Source organism: Rhizomucor pusillus, assembly GCF_041956525.1.
Source record: "Rhizomucor pusillus strain CBS 183.67 unplaced genomic scaffold VTP01scaffold_5, whole genome shotgun sequence".
Taxonomy (NCBI): Eukaryota; Fungi; Mucoromycota; class Mucoromycetes; order Mucorales; family Lichtheimiaceae; genus Rhizomucor; species Rhizomucor pusillus.
The window spans coordinates 508,555-526,023 of record NW_027192147.1 but is presented as its reverse complement, the minus strand read 5'-3'; the positions used below and the strand labels follow the sequence as shown (position 1 = coordinate 526,023).

General features: G+C 44.3%; 8 protein-coding genes and 1 non-coding gene across 9 annotated transcripts; 4 read left to right on the top strand and 5 right to left on the bottom strand.

The window, feature by feature from the left end:
- The first annotated feature begins 595 nt into the window (after positions 1-595).
- On the top strand, positions 596-667 carry VTP01DRAFT_t38. The gene has a single exon. It is a non-coding gene; the product is annotated as a tRNA-Pro (tRNA).
- Positions 668-1,607: 940 nt separating this feature from the next.
- On the bottom strand, positions 1,608-2,264 carry VTP01DRAFT_8335 (uncharacterized protein; the record flags this gene model as incomplete). Its single annotated transcript, XM_069387445.1, has 1 exon — positions 1,608-2,264. The coding sequence occupies one exon, from the start codon at positions 2,262-2,264 to the stop codon at positions 1,608-1,610; it is 657 nt and encodes a 218-aa protein (XP_069241213.1).
- Positions 2,265-2,572: 308 nt separating this feature from the next.
- On the bottom strand, positions 2,573-3,114 carry VTP01DRAFT_8334 (uncharacterized protein; the record flags this gene model as incomplete). Its single annotated transcript, XM_069387444.1, has 2 exons — positions 2,573-2,977; positions 3,043-3,114. The coding sequence occupies 2 exons, from the start codon at positions 3,112-3,114 to the stop codon at positions 2,573-2,575; spliced, it is 477 nt and encodes a 158-aa protein (XP_069241212.1).
- Positions 3,115-4,364: 1,250 nt separating this feature from the next.
- VTP01DRAFT_8333 (uncharacterized protein) lies at positions 4,365-5,614 on the top strand (the record flags this gene model as incomplete). The annotated part of the gene is made up of 5 exons (XM_069387443.1): positions 4,365-4,410; positions 4,462-4,555; positions 4,642-4,867; positions 4,929-5,396; positions 5,459-5,614. 5 exons carry the CDS (start codon positions 4,365-4,367, stop codon positions 5,612-5,614), a joined length of 990 nt encoding a protein of 329 aa, XP_069241211.1.
- A 1,306-nt stretch (positions 5,615-6,920) lies between these two features.
- On the top strand, positions 6,921-9,027 carry VTP01DRAFT_8332 (uncharacterized protein; the record flags this gene model as incomplete). Its single annotated transcript, XM_069387442.1, has 8 exons — positions 6,921-6,983; positions 7,049-7,090; positions 7,163-7,256; positions 7,347-7,495; positions 7,573-7,708; positions 7,817-8,239; positions 8,306-8,768; positions 8,832-9,027. The coding sequence occupies 8 exons, from the start codon at positions 6,921-6,923 to the stop codon at positions 9,025-9,027; spliced, it is 1,566 nt and encodes a 521-aa protein (XP_069241210.1).
- Positions 9,028-9,363: 336 nt separating this feature from the next.
- On the bottom strand, positions 9,364-10,263 carry VTP01DRAFT_8331 (uncharacterized protein; the record flags this gene model as incomplete). The annotated part of the gene is made up of 1 exon (XM_069387441.1): positions 9,364-10,263. One exon carries the CDS (start codon positions 10,261-10,263, stop codon positions 9,364-9,366), a length of 900 nt encoding a protein of 299 aa, XP_069241209.1.
- A 190-nt stretch (positions 10,264-10,453) lies between these two features.
- VTP01DRAFT_8330 (uncharacterized protein) lies at positions 10,454-11,345 on the bottom strand (the record flags this gene model as incomplete). Its single annotated transcript, XM_069387440.1, has 2 exons — positions 10,454-11,261; positions 11,323-11,345. 2 exons carry the CDS (start codon positions 11,343-11,345, stop codon positions 10,454-10,456), a joined length of 831 nt encoding a protein of 276 aa, XP_069241208.1.
- Positions 11,346-12,052: 707 nt separating this feature from the next.
- On the bottom strand, positions 12,053-12,771 carry VTP01DRAFT_8329 (uncharacterized protein; the record flags this gene model as incomplete). The annotated part of the gene is made up of 3 exons (XM_069387438.1): positions 12,053-12,300; positions 12,353-12,469; positions 12,540-12,771. 3 exons carry the CDS (start codon positions 12,769-12,771, stop codon positions 12,053-12,055), a joined length of 597 nt encoding a protein of 198 aa, XP_069241207.1.
- Positions 12,772-15,353: 2,582 nt separating this feature from the next.
- VTP01DRAFT_8328 (uncharacterized protein) lies at positions 15,354-16,729 on the top strand (the record flags this gene model as incomplete). The annotated part of the gene is made up of 3 exons (XM_069387437.1): positions 15,354-16,051; positions 16,144-16,546; positions 16,616-16,729. 3 exons carry the CDS (start codon positions 15,354-15,356, stop codon positions 16,727-16,729), a joined length of 1,215 nt encoding a protein of 404 aa, XP_069241206.1.
- Positions 16,730-17,469: the final 740 nt, after the last annotated feature.

Genomic DNA, 17,469 nt, shown 5'->3' with positions numbered 1-17,469 from the left:
GGACTTCATAAAATGGCCGTGCTCTTTCTGCAAGAACCGTCGTGAAGGGAAGTAAATGCAATTCGTCGAAAAGATTGCTGGGAGCTGGAAGACTGCAGCACCTTCAGAGAAAAAGGCTCTTTGCAGTTTGCAACGCGCTTGTTAAATATTACTTCCTTTCCTCCGCCTGCTAGTATAGACTCAACTCCTTCCTCTTCATCATCTCCATCGTTTGGACTGCTGAAATGTCAGAAGGATTCCCTTTCAGGGTGTCATTTATATACCATGGAACCTTGCTTAGGGTCCGGGATCGTGTCGGATGCAAAAGCAAAAGTGCTAGCAACTGGGCGCTTCTCTCTAAAATAAAGAGACCCGATTTGGTGCCAGCAGAACAACCCTGTTCGCCCATAGCCCAAACATCTTGATCACGTCCATCAAGTAGATGAGACATATATACAAATACATTTAGATACACGAAACTCAAGTAAATAGCATATAAAATGTAAATAATATGAGAGATGGAAGAGTAAAGCAACGTAAAAGAAAAATCGGTGTGGTCACATGACTTAACTTAGGCTTTATCAATGACTGCCAATAAAAGCCTTCAGAAGCAAAGGGCTTGATGGTTTAGTGGTATAATTCTCGCTTAGGGTGCGAGAGGTCCCGGGTTCGATTCCCGGTCAAGCCCTTAGTCCCTGGTTTCAAGCGTTCGCTTGATACTTTTTCGTTTTTTTGGAATTTTTTACGACTTTTCTTCTACCTTTTTCCTCTTGTCGTATAACTTTTTGCCATTCACCAATGTCAATGCAAGTTTATTTCCAGGCACAGCACTTTGATTTGATATAGTTTGAAAATGTAAGGTTGGAAAAAAGAGCGAAGAAGCCAAAAAGGGAAGAGCAGGCGTCAGTACACTACAAATTGCTACAGCAAAATGCTATCTTTAGTCAAAAGAATTCTTACATTATTTTCTATCGGCACTGCTGCTGAATATTTCAGCTAAAATATGTCGCTTGTCCATACTAAATTGAGGGAACTGTAAGCAGTAATCCTGGGTGATGTAGAATAGTCCATAAATATCAAAAGATCATGCATCGTAATGCTATTGCCATGAACTCGTTAATATAACTTTAGCATAATGGTACCTTTGCTGCCGACTATATATCGAAATCCCTGCCTACAACAATGGAAGGTTTTGATTGTGAACGTAAATTAATTGCAGAAACGTGAATGGGCATCAGGAGATTTACGGTGCACTGCTCTTGTTCAATAAATGCCCTCTCAATGTACACTGCACCAAAGATAATCCTTGGAATCGAGAATTCCAGGGATAAATAAAGGATGACCTTGATAGATCAAGGTTGAAACAAAGGATTGAAAATGGAAAATCACGAATCTGATCCTTGAAACCAGTGATGATGATAACGGGTTAATCATTTATCTAAAAAAGAATCGTACTAGGATGAACCAAAGATTATTATCAAGTCGTTTTGCAAACTCTGTGAGATATGTGCAAGTATCGTTGATGTTCCCCAATAACATACTTGCGTCAGGCCAAAGAGGACGACCATAGGTGCCTTGTCGAGTTACAAACCGAATATTCTCGATTAATTCTATTCGGCAACTGATATCTACCGGTAACCACTGGCTGCATCGAGGGTGGTGAACCATTGAGCGTTTCCGAAGGAACGGAGTACTTCGTCGACTTTTGGTAAAGGATAAGTATCTTTTATCGTTATCATGTTGAGCCTGCGATATCCAATGATCATTCGGAGAGAACCGTTGCGCTTCTTGACGAAGAAAACTGGTAAGGTGCAGATACCTCTTGATGGGCGGATTAGACCAAGTTGGAGCATCATTGTTATTTCCCACCAAAGGTATGTTTCCTCCTCCTGATTAAGCCGGTAAGGTCTTGACCTTGTCGGGAGATTACTGGTAATTGAGTTGTGGTGTCCATATCCTCCTTGAACGGTTCCAAAGACACTCCTTTCGATGAAACAGAGATGATGCATGTCAACAAGATGCTCGATTTCCTTGGGAACTACTAAGCTCTGATCAAGCAATGACGTACAACTTACATATCTACTATGATCCTTAGCTGGACAAAATATGCTACTGATAGACAGTAGCAAACTAACAAACACTACTCCGTTGTGCCATGAGCGTGCTTCATATCTGAAGTTGGGATCGACGTGATTGACGGGCTTCTGGCGCTGCTTCCAATAGGATTTGATTGTACTTCGAAGCTGGTGCAACCTCGCTCCAGCCATATCGTCATTTTTTCCCATATTGCAGGTACGTAGAGAACCCCAAAGCTAAGTGCGCCAAGCTCCTGTGAGATTGCTGGTACAATATTGGGTCCCTGTGTTCCAAGGTCTCAACATAGGTGTCTAGAATATCGAACTGCTGCTAACTTCAGCATTATGTTGCCTGCTTTAACACTGGGAGAACTATGTGACAATGTTAGCTCACGGTATGTAACGGCCAATCACACGTCCCATCGAGCGAGCGCTATAAAAATGCAATGGCCGTTTTTTGCAAACCATGTCAGGAATATGCGAGATACAGTGCGTGCTGTACTGGAGTGAATACCGATTCATGGAGACCCCATCATCCAATCGTTATCTGTGACGAATTTACTGGTATCTCCTTCTGGCCAAATTGTTTCGCGCATAACTTGCAAAGCCCATTCATAAGACTCGCGCTTTTCATTGATAGCGATAACAAACGCAACTAATAGGTTATGTAGCGATTTCGTGTCCAGATTGCTGACAGCGACAACAATGATCAGCGGTATTTTGTGGTTGTTCGTTTTGATATGTTGCGTCCATTGCAATGGCTTCTGAGAACCTGCGACTTTTCTGAAGTCCAGACTGATGGGTGACAATAATGGCTTCCAGAGTATTCTTCCTATATCAATCTGATACCGTACGATATAGTCATTGGGTATTAAGAACTCAAAGAATCTGCTGAAATTTCCCTGTCTGTCTCGTTCGAAGATCTTTTTGCCAGAATTTGTAAATGTCCTCCATGGTCATAATTTATTCCATCATTATTGTTATGCACCGTTGCGTAGACTTTCGCTGGCATGTTCCAATTTTCGGTTATCGTCAAGATTTGTTCAGTGATATTCAACATCGGCTTTCGATACTGATGGTAAAATTCCGCTTCAGCCAAACTGATGAAATGGTAGCATCAAGTTTAAATGCTATCAGCGACCTCCTTTGATCTACAGGTAATCATGAACCATATATAAACGCAAACATCAGTGTGATGACTTGCAATCTGCCTGTAGCTTCGTGAAGGTTCATGAGAGTTCGCAATAACTTGATCTCCTTGACTTATATTTTTTCCCTCTCAGCTTTCTTCTTGATGGAACCGATGCGTTTCTTGGCTGCCTGTTTGCTCCCTGTGGAGGACCCTTGATTTTCATGAGAGATGGTTTTGTACGACGAGACATACTTAGGAGAATCGATCATTTTCGAAACAGTTTGCATAAGCTTTTGTTGCTAATCATCCGAATTAAATCCCTCAAGGCAGTGTTTCTTGAAATTGTTGAGTATGTGGTCTGTGCACAGAAGACATTTTGAATCAGGAAACACTGAGTCAAGTGCACAGAGAACAGCTGCTGCAAAATACATTGTGATGATTTTGGGCGATTATGTGCAGGATTATAAAATACAGCCTTCAGGTTCTCGGTAACCCACAAATAAATTCCGAATACACGTCCCTGCTATGCCAAACGTCTTAAGATGTTTTGTTCCGACGATATCGACACACACAATGTTCACGTATGGTATCTTGTTCACGTTTGTCTTCTTGTCGCATCTATTATCACGGCTTGGTGCAAGTGCTGAGCCTTAGCAATGCTAAACGGTTGAGCGAAGAAAAGCTTGTGAGCTGCCCCTGTGAGTTGTGCTCAAGCCCACTCCTCTCCTTGTTTTCGTTGCTTCCTTTTTTCTTTTTTATTTGCTATTTTATGTCTTTGGTTTCTTTATACCAAAAAAATTACTTGAGTCAGCAGCAGTGTAAAATTTAGGCTATTCTCTAAAAGATACTTATAGGAAGTTCTCGATATGCTCGCCGCATGTATAGACAATTATAGTTATGGAACTCCTCAAGCACAGTTGTGTTCGACGTCAGTCGAGTATGACTCTCAGCAGTAAGACGCAAAGAATTGTTTGCCAAGTATTATGAAAAGTTTTTTAGATCAAGGCTGTGTTTCTTGATAGTAATGTTTAAAGATATAATAGTTGCGAAACATGGAAACCCAAAGAGCGCGCGACGGTACCTGAAAAAGCGGCATAAAGTTTCTTTCAAAAGTCACGAATGCACTGAAGACAGATTTCATTCAGCGACACACCTTTTCTTCCTATTAGACGTAATCCATGGCAGCAGAAGCAGGCAATTGGTGCTTGATTGAGAGTGATCCCGGTAGGTTTTACGACGAGCTGATAGTTAGAGATTATCTAACTTGCAAGCTAGGTGTCTTCACCGAATTGATCGCTGGAATGGGTGTCAAAGGTGTCCAAGTGGACGAAGTGTGGAGCTTGGATCAGGATTCTATCGAACAGTTGAAGTAAGTTTGCAAAGCACTTGTATCTAACTTTTTGCTGCAGATTCTGACCGGTCGTTTCTTCTTCTTTTTCTTCTTCTTCTTTGCAGGCCGATCTTGGGCCTGATCTTCCTTTTCAAGTGGAGAGGAGCAGAACCCAAGGCTCCGCCAAAGCCAGACCAGCCGCCTGTGGATCATATCTTCTTTGCCAACCAAGTCATCAACAATGCCTGTGCAACCCAGGCTATTCTATCGATCCTCATGAACAGAGACGACATCGATCTAGGCCAGGAATTACGCAACTTTAAGGAGTTCACTGCTGATTTTCCACCGGATGCAAGTACAAACTTATGCATATTTTGCTTTACAAATGACTAACTGTAACACTGGATTATAGATGAAGGGCTTGGCCATATCCAACAGCGACTTGATCCGATCAGTGCACAACAGTTTTGCTCGATCTGATCTGTTCGTTAATGAAATACAGAACAACGACAAGGAAAAGGATGAGGATATTTATCACTTTATTGCGTATGTGCCTGTCCATGGAGGACTGTATGAAATCGACGGTCTCAGCGATGGTCCTGTCTATGTTGACAACTGCACCGACGATGACTGGGTCACCAAAGCAAATCAGTGTATCGAAAATCGCATGCGACAGTACGGCAGCGCCGAAATCAACTTTTCTCTCATGGCGGTTACCCGAGATCGTCTAGAAGTATACCAGGAGCAGATTGAAGAGCTTGATGGTCTTTTGCTTTCATTACCGGAAGACGCAGAAGATGAGCGAAGAAGGTTGAATGGAGAACGAAACTTTATTGAACATAAAATGCAGCTTGAGCGAGAGAAGCGACAGCGATGGCAGGTGAGTCCAAAATTGCTTTGCAAGCCAGAGTCTTTGTTCGTTAGCTGACATTTACCTTGCAGAGAGAGAACGAGTTGCGAAAATTCAACTTTGTACCTCTCATCTACAATATGCTCCGAGTACTCGCAGAGCGAAATGACCTGGCGCATCGTATTGAGAGTGCAAAGGAAAAACGTCGACAGGAGGCTGCCAGCCAGCAGAAGGTCAAGGATAATTAGGGATACAGGATCCTGTACTACTACCACCATTTTTGTATGACTGTGTATAAATATCGATTGCCTTCAGCTCCTAGTCACTTACCGTTTTGCCAGCATCTACCTGATGTTCACCATCCCCGTATTCTCCATACCAATCCAAATTCAATTGCAGCTTTCTAGATAAAGTGGAATTTCTGCATAATCGATGCTGATGATGTAATGCAAGTCCATAACAAACGATTCTTTGTAAGCGGTTCTCCCATTCAGGAGTATTGTTCAAAATCATATGCAACTAATTCTCGAGCGTAAACAGGACCTTCTCTTGCTTATTCATTTGAAATTGTCATATTGAAAGTTAGCTTGTGCTCGTGCAGAGAATGACGTGCCATTACGCGTATTTGATCGATACATATTCTATAGTAATGTACATAATATATTCTAAGAAATAATGGATAGAGAAGACTTAAAATCGCGTCGCTGGACATTAGTAAATCAGACGACATGCATATCATCCTGCCTTGCTTCAGTGTTATGCAGGATCAATTGCTGACAAATCTAGGAGCCAAGAATGGCCTGCAGCATTGCATTTGACATGTCAAGCTCTCTCGCAATGTGACCTACGAAAAGCATGATGATGATGAACATGCGTCAGTGTTCTTGATATGGTAAGTCCGGATCAGCCGCGCCTTAGCACACTCCAAGAAGCTATTATTGTGTAATCTGCTGTGAAAGGATAAAATGCAAAGTTACACCGACCTCTTAATCGGCATAGCTGCCATAGATTAAGGCTTGTCACTGTTGCAAGCCCGGTTTCCAAAAAGATAATAATAACTGATAGGTTTTATTTCATTCCAATGTAGCTTAACGGGCCAGATTTGAAACATACGTCGATGGGATGTTTGGGAACAAGTTGCGTTCATTAAAAGAAGGTGTATAGCATCAATCTACTAGCACACCATTATCAGCGGTCTTTGCAAATCAAGCTTCCGCCGATCTGGCGGACTTGTTGATTCTTATGCTGATAACTGTCGGTTACAAGTTACCGGGACACTTTACAATGCAATGAAGTAGCATCCAATGAATCAATGTATTATTAGTGGCAATAGACTCATTTACCATTGAACTAGACAGTCGTTCATCTTATTTCTGCTGCTGCCGCTGCTCGATAGTTGTTTAAGGAACCAGGAACAACCGCAGCATCATCATTCCCATCGCTGTAAAGTTTACCCGAATTAAGCTTCATCGTCACCGATTGCGGATACCATTTTTTATTTTTTTCTGCCGCCTTTTTGCAGCTTTTACCCCTTTTCCTGTATATCAGTGCAAAATGGCAAAGAAAAAACCTCTTCCTGCGAGGCAGCTCGCCATTATTTGTATTTCCCGCTTTGCAGTGAGTAGACTCTCATTGCGAAACCTGATCTTGCAATCGTCATTGACTTGCCTCGTGTGTTTCAGGAACCTATTTCTTTCACGATATGTTTCCCATTTGTCGTCTTTGTAAGTGATGAGCTTTGCAAACTTAAACTACATTCATTGTATTGTTGACAATGTCCCTTAAAAAACTACAAGATGATCCGAGATTTCCATATGGGAGACGAGAAGCAGACAGGCTTTTATGTCGGTATTCTGACTTCGACCTTTGCACTTTGCCAGTTGCTGACAGGTAATGTATACATTATTTCCATTTATGTGTTGCTGTATATATGTGACTTACTGTAATGTATGATGGCATGTGACGATTCGGCGGGTTTAGGTATCCCATGGGGCATGCTATCTGATCGAGTGGGTCGACGGCCTATTCTTCTGAATGGTCTGTTCGGTACAATGATTGGTATTCTCATGTTTGGACTATCAAAATCATTTTATTGGGCCCTGTTTTGTCGATCTCTGTGTGGTCTCTTGGTAAGTTGTGATTTGTTTGTATAATTCTTATTTGCTACGCCTCAACAACAACTCTGATACGTGTTTCGTCGGCCTAGAATGGAAACGTTGGTATCATGAAATCCATGGTGTCTGAATTGACCATCGAACACGATGAAGAACAGCGTGCTCGGGCATTCTCGTTGCTCCCTCTCATGTTCGGTCTGGGTAGCATCATTGGGCCCGTGCTTGGAGGTAAATGGCGGATCAAAATAGCATTACCCATGCGATTATCAGATCCTGTAACGATAAACCTTAGCTCATCATTGTTTGTTTCACAACATTGCAACCTGTTTCCACTAGGTCTATTGTCGAATCCTGTACAAAACTATCCAGACATCTTTGGAAAGGGCGGTTTCCTTACAGAATTTTTGACCGAATACCCGTATTTCCTCCCGTGTTTCATCTCCTCCGTAATCACACTCTGCGGCTTAATATTTAGCTACTTCTTTTTGGAGGAGACTCTCAGCACCATCATCGATGCATCCAAGAACAACATGCAGCAAGAGCAGAGCCCATTGTTGGGACCTAAGCAACAACAGTCTGATTACAACACTTTTGATGATAATCGCAACAACGAAGTATCATCGTCCGTATCTTCTGCATCGACGTCAACTCTTACTAATTTCAACCAAGCACCGTCGCTGAGAGAGTGCATCACGGTGCCTGTATTAACTGTCTGCTTGACTTATGGCCTCTTTTCTTACCAAGCGATTTTCTACGATGGTTAGTATCAGTTCGCATGCATTGTTTGTGTAACAGAGAGATCTCATGCAAGTTTGCCTAGCGTAGAATTGTTTCCTATTTGGACCGGAAGTGCGCGCGATCACGGTGGTCTCGGCTTCATTTCCAAGGAAATTGGTATCGCTCTTGCCTATTCTGGATGCGTGACGCTCACGGTTCAGCTTTTCGTCTTGCCAAAACTTACCAAACGCTTTGGGTTTGTGCCATTGTTCCGCTGTGTATTGTTCGTTCTCATCTTCCTCTATGCGGTGCAGGGAACAGTCCGTTATCTGTATGCGTTGCCTGACGTGCACGGCCAGACACAAACCAAGTTTTGGGTGTGGCCTGGCTTGATGCTTTCAACGACGATTAAGACGCTGTGTACGACCATCGCTTTCCTTGCATCCACTATTCTTACAAACAACGCAGCTCCGCGTCTTGATGCCCTGGGAACCGTCAATGGATTCTCGCAGTGTTGCGCAAGCGGCATGAGAGCTCTTGGTCCTGCGTCTTGCGGTATTATATGGTCCGGGTATGTCAAGAAATAGCAATAATATAGATCGAATGGAAGATGCTAACGTTGTTCTTATACTAGATCCTTGGGAGCTGACTGGCTTCCATACTGGCTCCGTATCCACCTTAGCTGGATATACCTGTCGCTCGTGGGAATAGCCACGTTTTACTCTACTCTCCGGCTAGATCCCGCCGACTACGATGTTTCTAAGTTCAAGACCGGGCAACAAGAAATTCCGGCTTCTGACGACGAGGATGCTGTGTACAACCGTGCATAAGCGTCTTTTGACCTTTCTTGTCAAATACTTCTTGTGTCACAACTATGCATATTCTGTATGCTTGGTTACACAGACGCAACAATCACCATGTCCCACCCCGCTTTTTCCATTGATGTATACCATATTCCTCGCGCACACACCGTTTACCATGGATAGAGCCTATCCCTCTCCCCAACACTATTTTATCATCTCTCTCCTTCTCCTCCTCACAGATTCCAGCATAGACAGAAAAAACCCAAACATGCGCAAATCCAAACAAGTTTGCTGCATAGCTGTGCATAATTATCGCCTTCTTTGTTTACAATAAAGAGAGTTGTCATTTCTCTCTATTTTTCTTTACAAAATCCTGCAGAATCGAGATGCTGCCGACTGTTTAGCTTGACGTTGCTGCGGTGATGGTGGTTTTGGTTGTTGTGCACGGTGCTGCGCTGCTTGCTGTTGCTGTTGTTGTAACCGTTGCTGCTGCTGCTCGCTTGGCAATGTGTATCCTTTTGGCGGCGCATTTGTGTCTCGCGCAGGAACATGTGGATTGACTTGACTGGCCTGCAGTGGTGGGCTAACAGCTGGTTCTGGTTTCTGTGGAGGAGGAGGCTGCTGCTGCTGCTCTTGTTGTTTTTGCAAAACTGCTCCCTTGACCGCCGACTCCATCGCCGCATCCACAGCACCCGCTGGAACAGGTGTAGATGGTAATGGTTTGCTACCGCTTTGTGCTGCTGCTGCTACCATTGTTTTTTGCGGCAAAGGCTTTTCGGTCATTCCAAGAACCAGCTTGTCTGTGTTTATCGCCGACGCAGCAATTGTTGAAGCAATGGCAGCCTGCACTGCATCTTTACCCAGCTCTTTCTCTTGTTTGCTGTCAGTTATGGATGCAGGGGTTGGAACTGCCGCCGCTGCAGCCGCAGCATCTGTAACAGCTGGAGCTGTCGCCTGTTCTGATGGAACGAATGATTGCAGCTGCTTGACAAGTGCATGCGAGTCTATCACTGATGCTTGGACACATGCTTGGATGGCTGCTTGCACTGCGTTTGATGGGATATCAAGCTTGGCGGTGCCGCTGCTAGCAGCTCTTCCAGGCTGCGGTGCTACGCTCGTAGCTGTTTTCGCGCTTTCTTGAAGAGTCGGTGTCTCTGCGACAGCAGGCTGAGGAAGCTGTGATTCATTTTCTACATCTTTCTTGGCTGGAGAATTAGGCTTATTCTTGCCCTTCTTTTGGTTCTTCTTTTTTGACTTTGGCATTATCAAACAATGGAAAGAAAGAAAAGATAAAGGATATGTAGCGAGAGATCGGGGGTAAAGTTGAAAGCAACAACATTCCTAGTGGTCGGTCGAGGCAAAAATGTCAGGGATCCCACACTCAGACCCATGGTTTATAGTACAAAAAGCTCAATATTTACATGTGCACGTATGATACACAAGACAATTCACTTTAAACTCTTCCTCCACGTTTTGCTGGCTTGAAGTTTTTGCGTTGTTGGAAACCTTTACCAATTGCTGCAGCGCGCGGTCTTTGCTGGTTCTTTGGCTTTATGATCGCACAAGGATTCCTGCGCCCTGGCCATCCAGGCCATCCTCCAGGCGTATTCAGGTCACGCATATTTGGCTTCAGCGTAATCCTTCCTTCCTTCACTGCCTTTTCAAAGTCTCGTCGTTTTTTGCTCTTTCGTCGTCGTTTTTGAACCTTTTCCTTTTCTCCTTGTTGCCCGTCATCATCTCTAGGAATATGCAGAACTCGTCTTGGGTATCGCATCGCCGGATAAGGCGTTTGTGATTGTTGCATGATTTGTTCAAAGGTGATAGCCGCTGCGCTGACACGTGCCCTGAAATCCGGATCATTGTCATCAAATTCTTCAAGCTGCTGACGTTTCCACTCTGCAGCAGCTGCTTCTGCAAGCTTGTCTGTCGTCTCATCCTTTTCGCTGATACTGACTACCTGTGTTGCGGGCTGACTGGAGAATAACCGAAACGTGAATTCTTCCTGCATCGTATTGTTATCTTCCTCCTGCTGTTGGCCGTCGTCTTGGCTTTGCACTTCGTTTGTATCATCGTCATTGTCAGGCATCAATAGATTTTTCATCAAACGATCCATTTGCTGCGCTCCTTGTTCCCGAAGAACTTTGTCGTCATCATCGTCATTGTAGACGCTGCTATTATCGTCTTGTTCAAAGATTTCTGTTCGACTGGATACTTTGGTATCTGGAATGAGCTGCAATGCGTGCAGACCGCGCCTCTGCAAACTTTTATTTATTAGGACCATCATACTTCCCCTTTCAAGCCCACGAAATGAGCGTTTCATACCCATCAGTCACTCGATTTGACATTGACGTCGTCTGTAGTATAATGGAAGAGTAGGACAGCAAAAATTAAGGATAATCATGTGGCTGGTTTTAGAGAGCGACCAGCAACTGCTGGGATATCGATTCACATTTGAGAATGGATATTCAGAGGTGCTCCTCTGCATTCTCCTACTATCTGCGTGCATATTATGTTCATCAAGCTCTACATAACTTTCCGTGACAGATGAATTCCACAAGCAACCAAAATTTAGCAATGTCTATTATTTGTAAACTCGCCAGTGGCCATTTGCCATCACCATGGAAAACGGATATAAAAAGTTATGGAGATACACCTTTATTATATAAAGAAACATTCAAAGTTAGATTGCAAGGAAGAAAACAAATAAAGGTAGAATAGAGGAGTAGTAGAGTAGATAAAAGGGCAGAACGTTAGTGATGAAAGAGTTAAAAATCATAATGTCTCTGATACCTACAGCGACTTCATACCTCCCCGAAGGGAGGGTTGCACCGGAGTGGGGGCGTCGCCGGGCAATCTGGGATTTTTAAATAATACTTTTTGGTAATGGTCGGTTATGTCCTAACACCCTGTCAGTCATGGCCTAATCACATGAATGGAAGGAGGGTTGGGTGGGGAATCTGGATAGCTCCTTCAGTTTCTTGATTCTGTGACCAAAACAGACTTTGGCGCTTGCTCTCCACGATGGCAGATCCGATAACGCAGTCGATTGAATTTACTCGTAACCTTTCCACATATCGGTGTGGATAATTGAACCGGGCTTGATGAAATTCTTCAGGATCAGGTGAAGAGTATCCTTGCATCTGTCTGGAACGCTCACTAGGAACATCTTGCGCTCTTCGGTCCGTTCTACGCCTCCAACTACCCAGACACCTTCTACACGATGGCCACGGTGATATTTCCTTTTGCCAAACTTCGATTCGTCGACTTCAACAACGATCCTTTTGCGATCCTTGCCTCGGCCTTGCCGTCCACTTAGCATTTCCTTCGGAAAATTACATCCATTATGTACTACCAATCACACGCCTTGTTGCTTTAATTCTTGGTCGATCAATCGGTAAATCCGAGCGATGATGCGAGAAACCGTACGAGAATCCAGTTGGATCGTCGCGCAAATGCTTGAATGCGATACCTTTCGACCCACAGATAAAGAATCATCATTAGCCTATTCAGGGGAACCTTCAAACCAACGAAGAAAGAACCAGATCGCAGAGATTTTTGGAGCGTTGGCAGCAAATGTCGGGACGTTTGCTGCCAATAGATACCATCCTCCTCATTGGATACAGGCGATATAAGTGTACCGTCAGATCCATCAGCGGTTTTATCCTTGACACTGGGGCATTGGTTTTGGAAATTGGTGCTTAGGAAGAACAACAAATAACGCGATTCGCGAGTATGAAAAGCGCCGTTCAAGGAGGACAGGGGAAGATTCATTTGGGGCGTTCAGTAGTCTTTTTTGACTGGAACGTGACGAGCGAGGAGTCGAAAGGAAAGACAAAGAAAACCTATCTTACAGTGGCGCGTTCCATGTTGCTTCTGGAGTTTGCTTCGGACAAACAGTCATTCTTTGGACGCTGACCGCGTTGCCGACGAAGGAAAGACTGAGATTTTTGCTTGACACCTGTTCATACGCATTAATCGACAAGAAAAAGCTAGGATAGGGCGTTTTGTCCTATATGTGCAATTGAACAAAGAAAAGAGGGGATATAAAGAAACCGTCTTGTCTTTATCGTCATTGTCTAGCATGGATAGATCTCTATAAAGCATTCTCGATTTGAAAGCATGCCTTTGAATATGTGCTATAAACTATTTATTCTCGTCAACCATATACGCAGTTATTGTCTGTCGAAAGCAAACCCCTTTCGGTTATTCTACTGCCGGGCCGAGATCCATCTTGTCCGTCTTTATGAATATGAAAGTGTAGGTCTTCCATGTGTTCACGCGTTGGTGTCAAAGCGAGAGAAAAAAAAAAGAGAGAAGAAGCGCGGACAGCATATGCTGCCAAGCTTTCCAAGGCACATGCTAAACAATGCCCGAAAACAAGCAAAGTACACCTTTTCCAAAAATTAATGTCGCTGCAATTTGTCGTTTTGGTGTATAAATGTATTATAGAATTTCACAAAATGCGACATTACTTTTGGGAAAAAGTGTATTTCAGAGCACAGTGCCGTAGGAAATGCGCCAATCCTCCCTGAGATTTGCCCGCAAAATTGCCCCAGGCACCTGCTACATTCCGGGTTTACTGTAGTGCAACGATGATGCATTCTTCTAAACTACCACATCTGTCCGTTAATCAGCACTGTTGCCTCTGGACACGCAGGTTGGACCGGTAAAGTGTGGGACAACGCTCCGTCCTGTCCCAATGACATGGCCTTAATCCGGATGTAAACGTGGGAGACACCTGATAGATACAGTAGATTTTTATTTTTCTCAAGTAGCTTCCTGATCAATCCAGATAAGAGACACGTCCATTGCCCTATGCGCTCAGCCTCTTTTCCTGTCCCTGTTGCTGCTTTGTGTATGTGTGCGCGTGTTTCGAAACAGGAATAATCCTTGTAATTTTCTTTTTTTTTCTATTCCTTTCTCAGATTCTATCGAATACACGCATTAGGTCATCCATTTGCATGGGGAGAAGGAGGAGGAACCAAGTTAGTAGCAACGGCCCCGTCGTTACAACCTCCCCATATTTTTTCCCCACATCTGAACCCCACCCCCACATCCAGAGTGAGAGCAAGTGAGCCTGAGAGTATTAGCAGGATTACACCAATTAATCGACAAGGGCAACAGCAATGTGGAACGAATAGAAATCTGTGACAATCCCGCTCGGTGTAACGTCTCACAAGCTTTTGTTTAGCCGCAAAGAAAAACGTGGTGCGCGCCTTTGTCAGCAATATTTTTGTCTTCCAGCGCATTCACCAGCATATGATATGTAAGATGCAGACGCCCACCCCTGCAGATTAACACGTTTTGCGTCTTGTCGCGTGCGCATTAGACCCAAGAAAAAAGGAAAAGACTTTTTGTCAACTGCGATCAGGCCTATGATAACAGTGCCATATAAGGTCAAGTTGGAATGGTGCGGGAACCTCTACTACCATTGTCTCATCAGTCTAAGAAGCCTTTTTCGAGGAGCACACAAGTTCGAAAAAATTTGCTCCAATAATTTATGTGACCGGTCCGGCGCTATCACGGATAATCTTGATTGCCTCACCACCACCGCTGCTGTCATTCTTCCGTTCCAATCACACCCGTGATCTCACTTTGGATAATGACGAATACTCGCCCTATCTGGGTGCTTAAATGTTCAAAAGTTGTAAATCGCCTATAGAAAGAAAAAAAAGCTTTTGATACGAGTGAGTTGAGCTCTTGGGAAAAAAATGAATGATGAGAGCGCATTCATCGCATTGACGGGCACACATAGCACCGATATGGTATTTTTGTGCTTGTGTTTGTATTTTGGTTTTTCCCGCCCTTGCTCTATTGTAAAGAGAGGACCCTGGCTGGATTGTGTAAGCCAAGCAGATGCAGTGTCCACGCGTCAATGATATAAAAATACATACATATGCAGTGCTCGTGCTTGCGCATGCTTTGCAGAGCTTAAACCTGTTTTCGGGCTACTTGACTAGAATGGAAAGTGCGCCATGTGTAGCTGAGCAGCATATACACAAGGCAGATAGAGAAGAAAAGAGAGAGAGAGAGAGAGAGAAATGGTTAAGGGTGCGTTGTTCTCAAAGAATGTAAAGGACAGGCACAAAGGCGAGACGATTGGCTGAGGAAACAGCGGAAAGTTTTCTGTGGGGGGAATGACGCCCAAAATCCCCGGGGGCTCATGAAACGATTGGCAGTGTGTAGCAACTGAATTTGGTTGCCGCGATACCGCGGGCTCCCACACTTTCGAGCTTAAACGATCGCACTTAATTTTTTTTTCTTTGCGGAGTGAGTGGGGTGAGAGAGAGAGAGGGACAAATATAAGGCGGGATTGTTCTGAATCTTTCTCCACTTTTTCCCCCCATCCTTCAATGAGCGAAAGCATATCTGCACATCCTAGAGACAAAAACAACCTCGTGCATCTCTACCACCACGAGCAGATCCCATACCAGTCTGCACAGCGCCAGCACCAGCGACAAATGTCAGAACCTGATGTGTGGCGCACAACAGCAACGCCTGCAACGCCAGCAACGACAGCAACAAACGGTAACATGTCAACAAGCCCTGCAACGTGTGATTTGCAGGATGTCATCTTTTGCTACCAGTCGCAGCCGGAACTGCTACGGTTAATCCTGCTTAGTAAAGTAGAGGAGGACAAGCGGAGGACAGAAGAAGCCAAGTTACGTGCCAAGGAAATCGACCTTTTGCTTCTCCAGCAACGCCAACAGCAACAACAGCAGCAACCGTCAGCGATGCCTTCGCCGGTCTCTGCGCCACCGTCAAGCTCGTCGTCTGAGCAGGCGATGCAGCAACAGCATTCGATTCTTGATAGCGGCTTTGATTTTCAGTCCATGTCGCCGTTTCAGCAGCACCAGCAGCAACAACAGCAGCCGCGGCCCCGGCGCACAAGTTTGGATGCCATTCTTGATTCCCCACAGCCGAATGTCCCCGGTCTTCTCCAACGACGAGATTCCCCGCTTAATTCCTCTATGGCAATAAGCAGCACAGAGCTGGACGAGGATCGCCCGTTTACACCCGGCCCTGGAATGTCGCTTTTCCAAATGGGCAGGTAAATATCATCGGCTGCTGCAGCTTATTGCCAGTTTTTTCCCATCAGGGTGGATTAGCTAATATTCATGATTTTCGTTTTTGTCCTGTTAGCTATCCACAGGCTTCTCCGGTCGTTTCCCTAAAACATCCGATCCCACAGTACATGGATCAAAACAACTCTTACAATCCTCCACCACCACCACCACAACAACAACACTTACCACATACCACCGCCACCACTACCAACACTGCAGCTGCGCCGCCACCGCCGCTAGCTTCCTCGTCACCTGCCTTGCAACAGCAGCAACCTATGTATCATTCATCGCCCCAGCGATTTGACCCTTACTTTCCACACCGTCCTCGACGAAGACGTGAAATGCAGGCCATTACAAAGATCGTCGAGACTCGCGAATACCCTTACATGGACGGCTATTTCTGGAAGAATAACGGCAACACTGTTCAAAAGAAGACTGGAAACAAGAGTGTATACTATAAATGTTCAAATAGCACCAAGGTAAAGTGTGGCGTTGCACACGCATGCTCCTTTCTATTTTCTGATCGCCTGATTTTTTGTAATTTTCAGGGCTGCCCCGTCAACAAGACTGTCACGTGGAAAGGAAATGGCGAGTATCTGATCAAATACCGCGGAGAACACCTGCCAGATTGCAGCAAGGTGCAACGCATCGTCGAAGTATGATAGACAAGTCTAATAATCTGTAATCATCCGCCGCCCCTATATGTATCTGTACAGTATATTTCCCTTACCTGTTAACAGCATTTTTAAGTCCTCCTTACGCTACGCTTTTTCTGAAGCGAATTAACGCATTCCCTCTAAATTCTTTCTTTCATTGCCATCTTCATAGCCGCCGCATATATCCTTCTTCACCCTCTCTCTCTCTCCCTCTCTTATATAATCACTTCCTGTATATGTTCAAAGTATAAACAAGAAGAAAAAGGAAGACACCCATATTTGCATGCAAATCTCTTTCTAGCTCCCCTCCTGTCTCTCTGTACAACTTGTATCACAATTTGCCAGACAAAGGATAAAAAGGATCGATCGCATGATTTAACCCATAGGGGTCCATGTGTCATGAAATCGCTCTAATAATTCGTTTGCAGGTAATATTTGCTTATATTTGTGCTTCAGCAAGCAGCCTCTTTCCCGAAACAGATCATCTTACAATGATATATTCATTAGTCTTAGTCTCATATTTTAGCAACACGCATTAGCTACAGTATGCATATGTTCTTTGACACTTGACTAGACACTTGTGGGTGTATCATTTTGCAGATATATTGATCGTATATCCATGATTCCTGTTTCTAATTTGGACGTGTTCCTGGGAGGTGCAAAAGCCACACTTGGGGATTTTTTGCCCAAATTCGAAATTCAAGCAGCAGACGGGCTCTTCCAGTTAGCAACTTTCTCTCAACGGA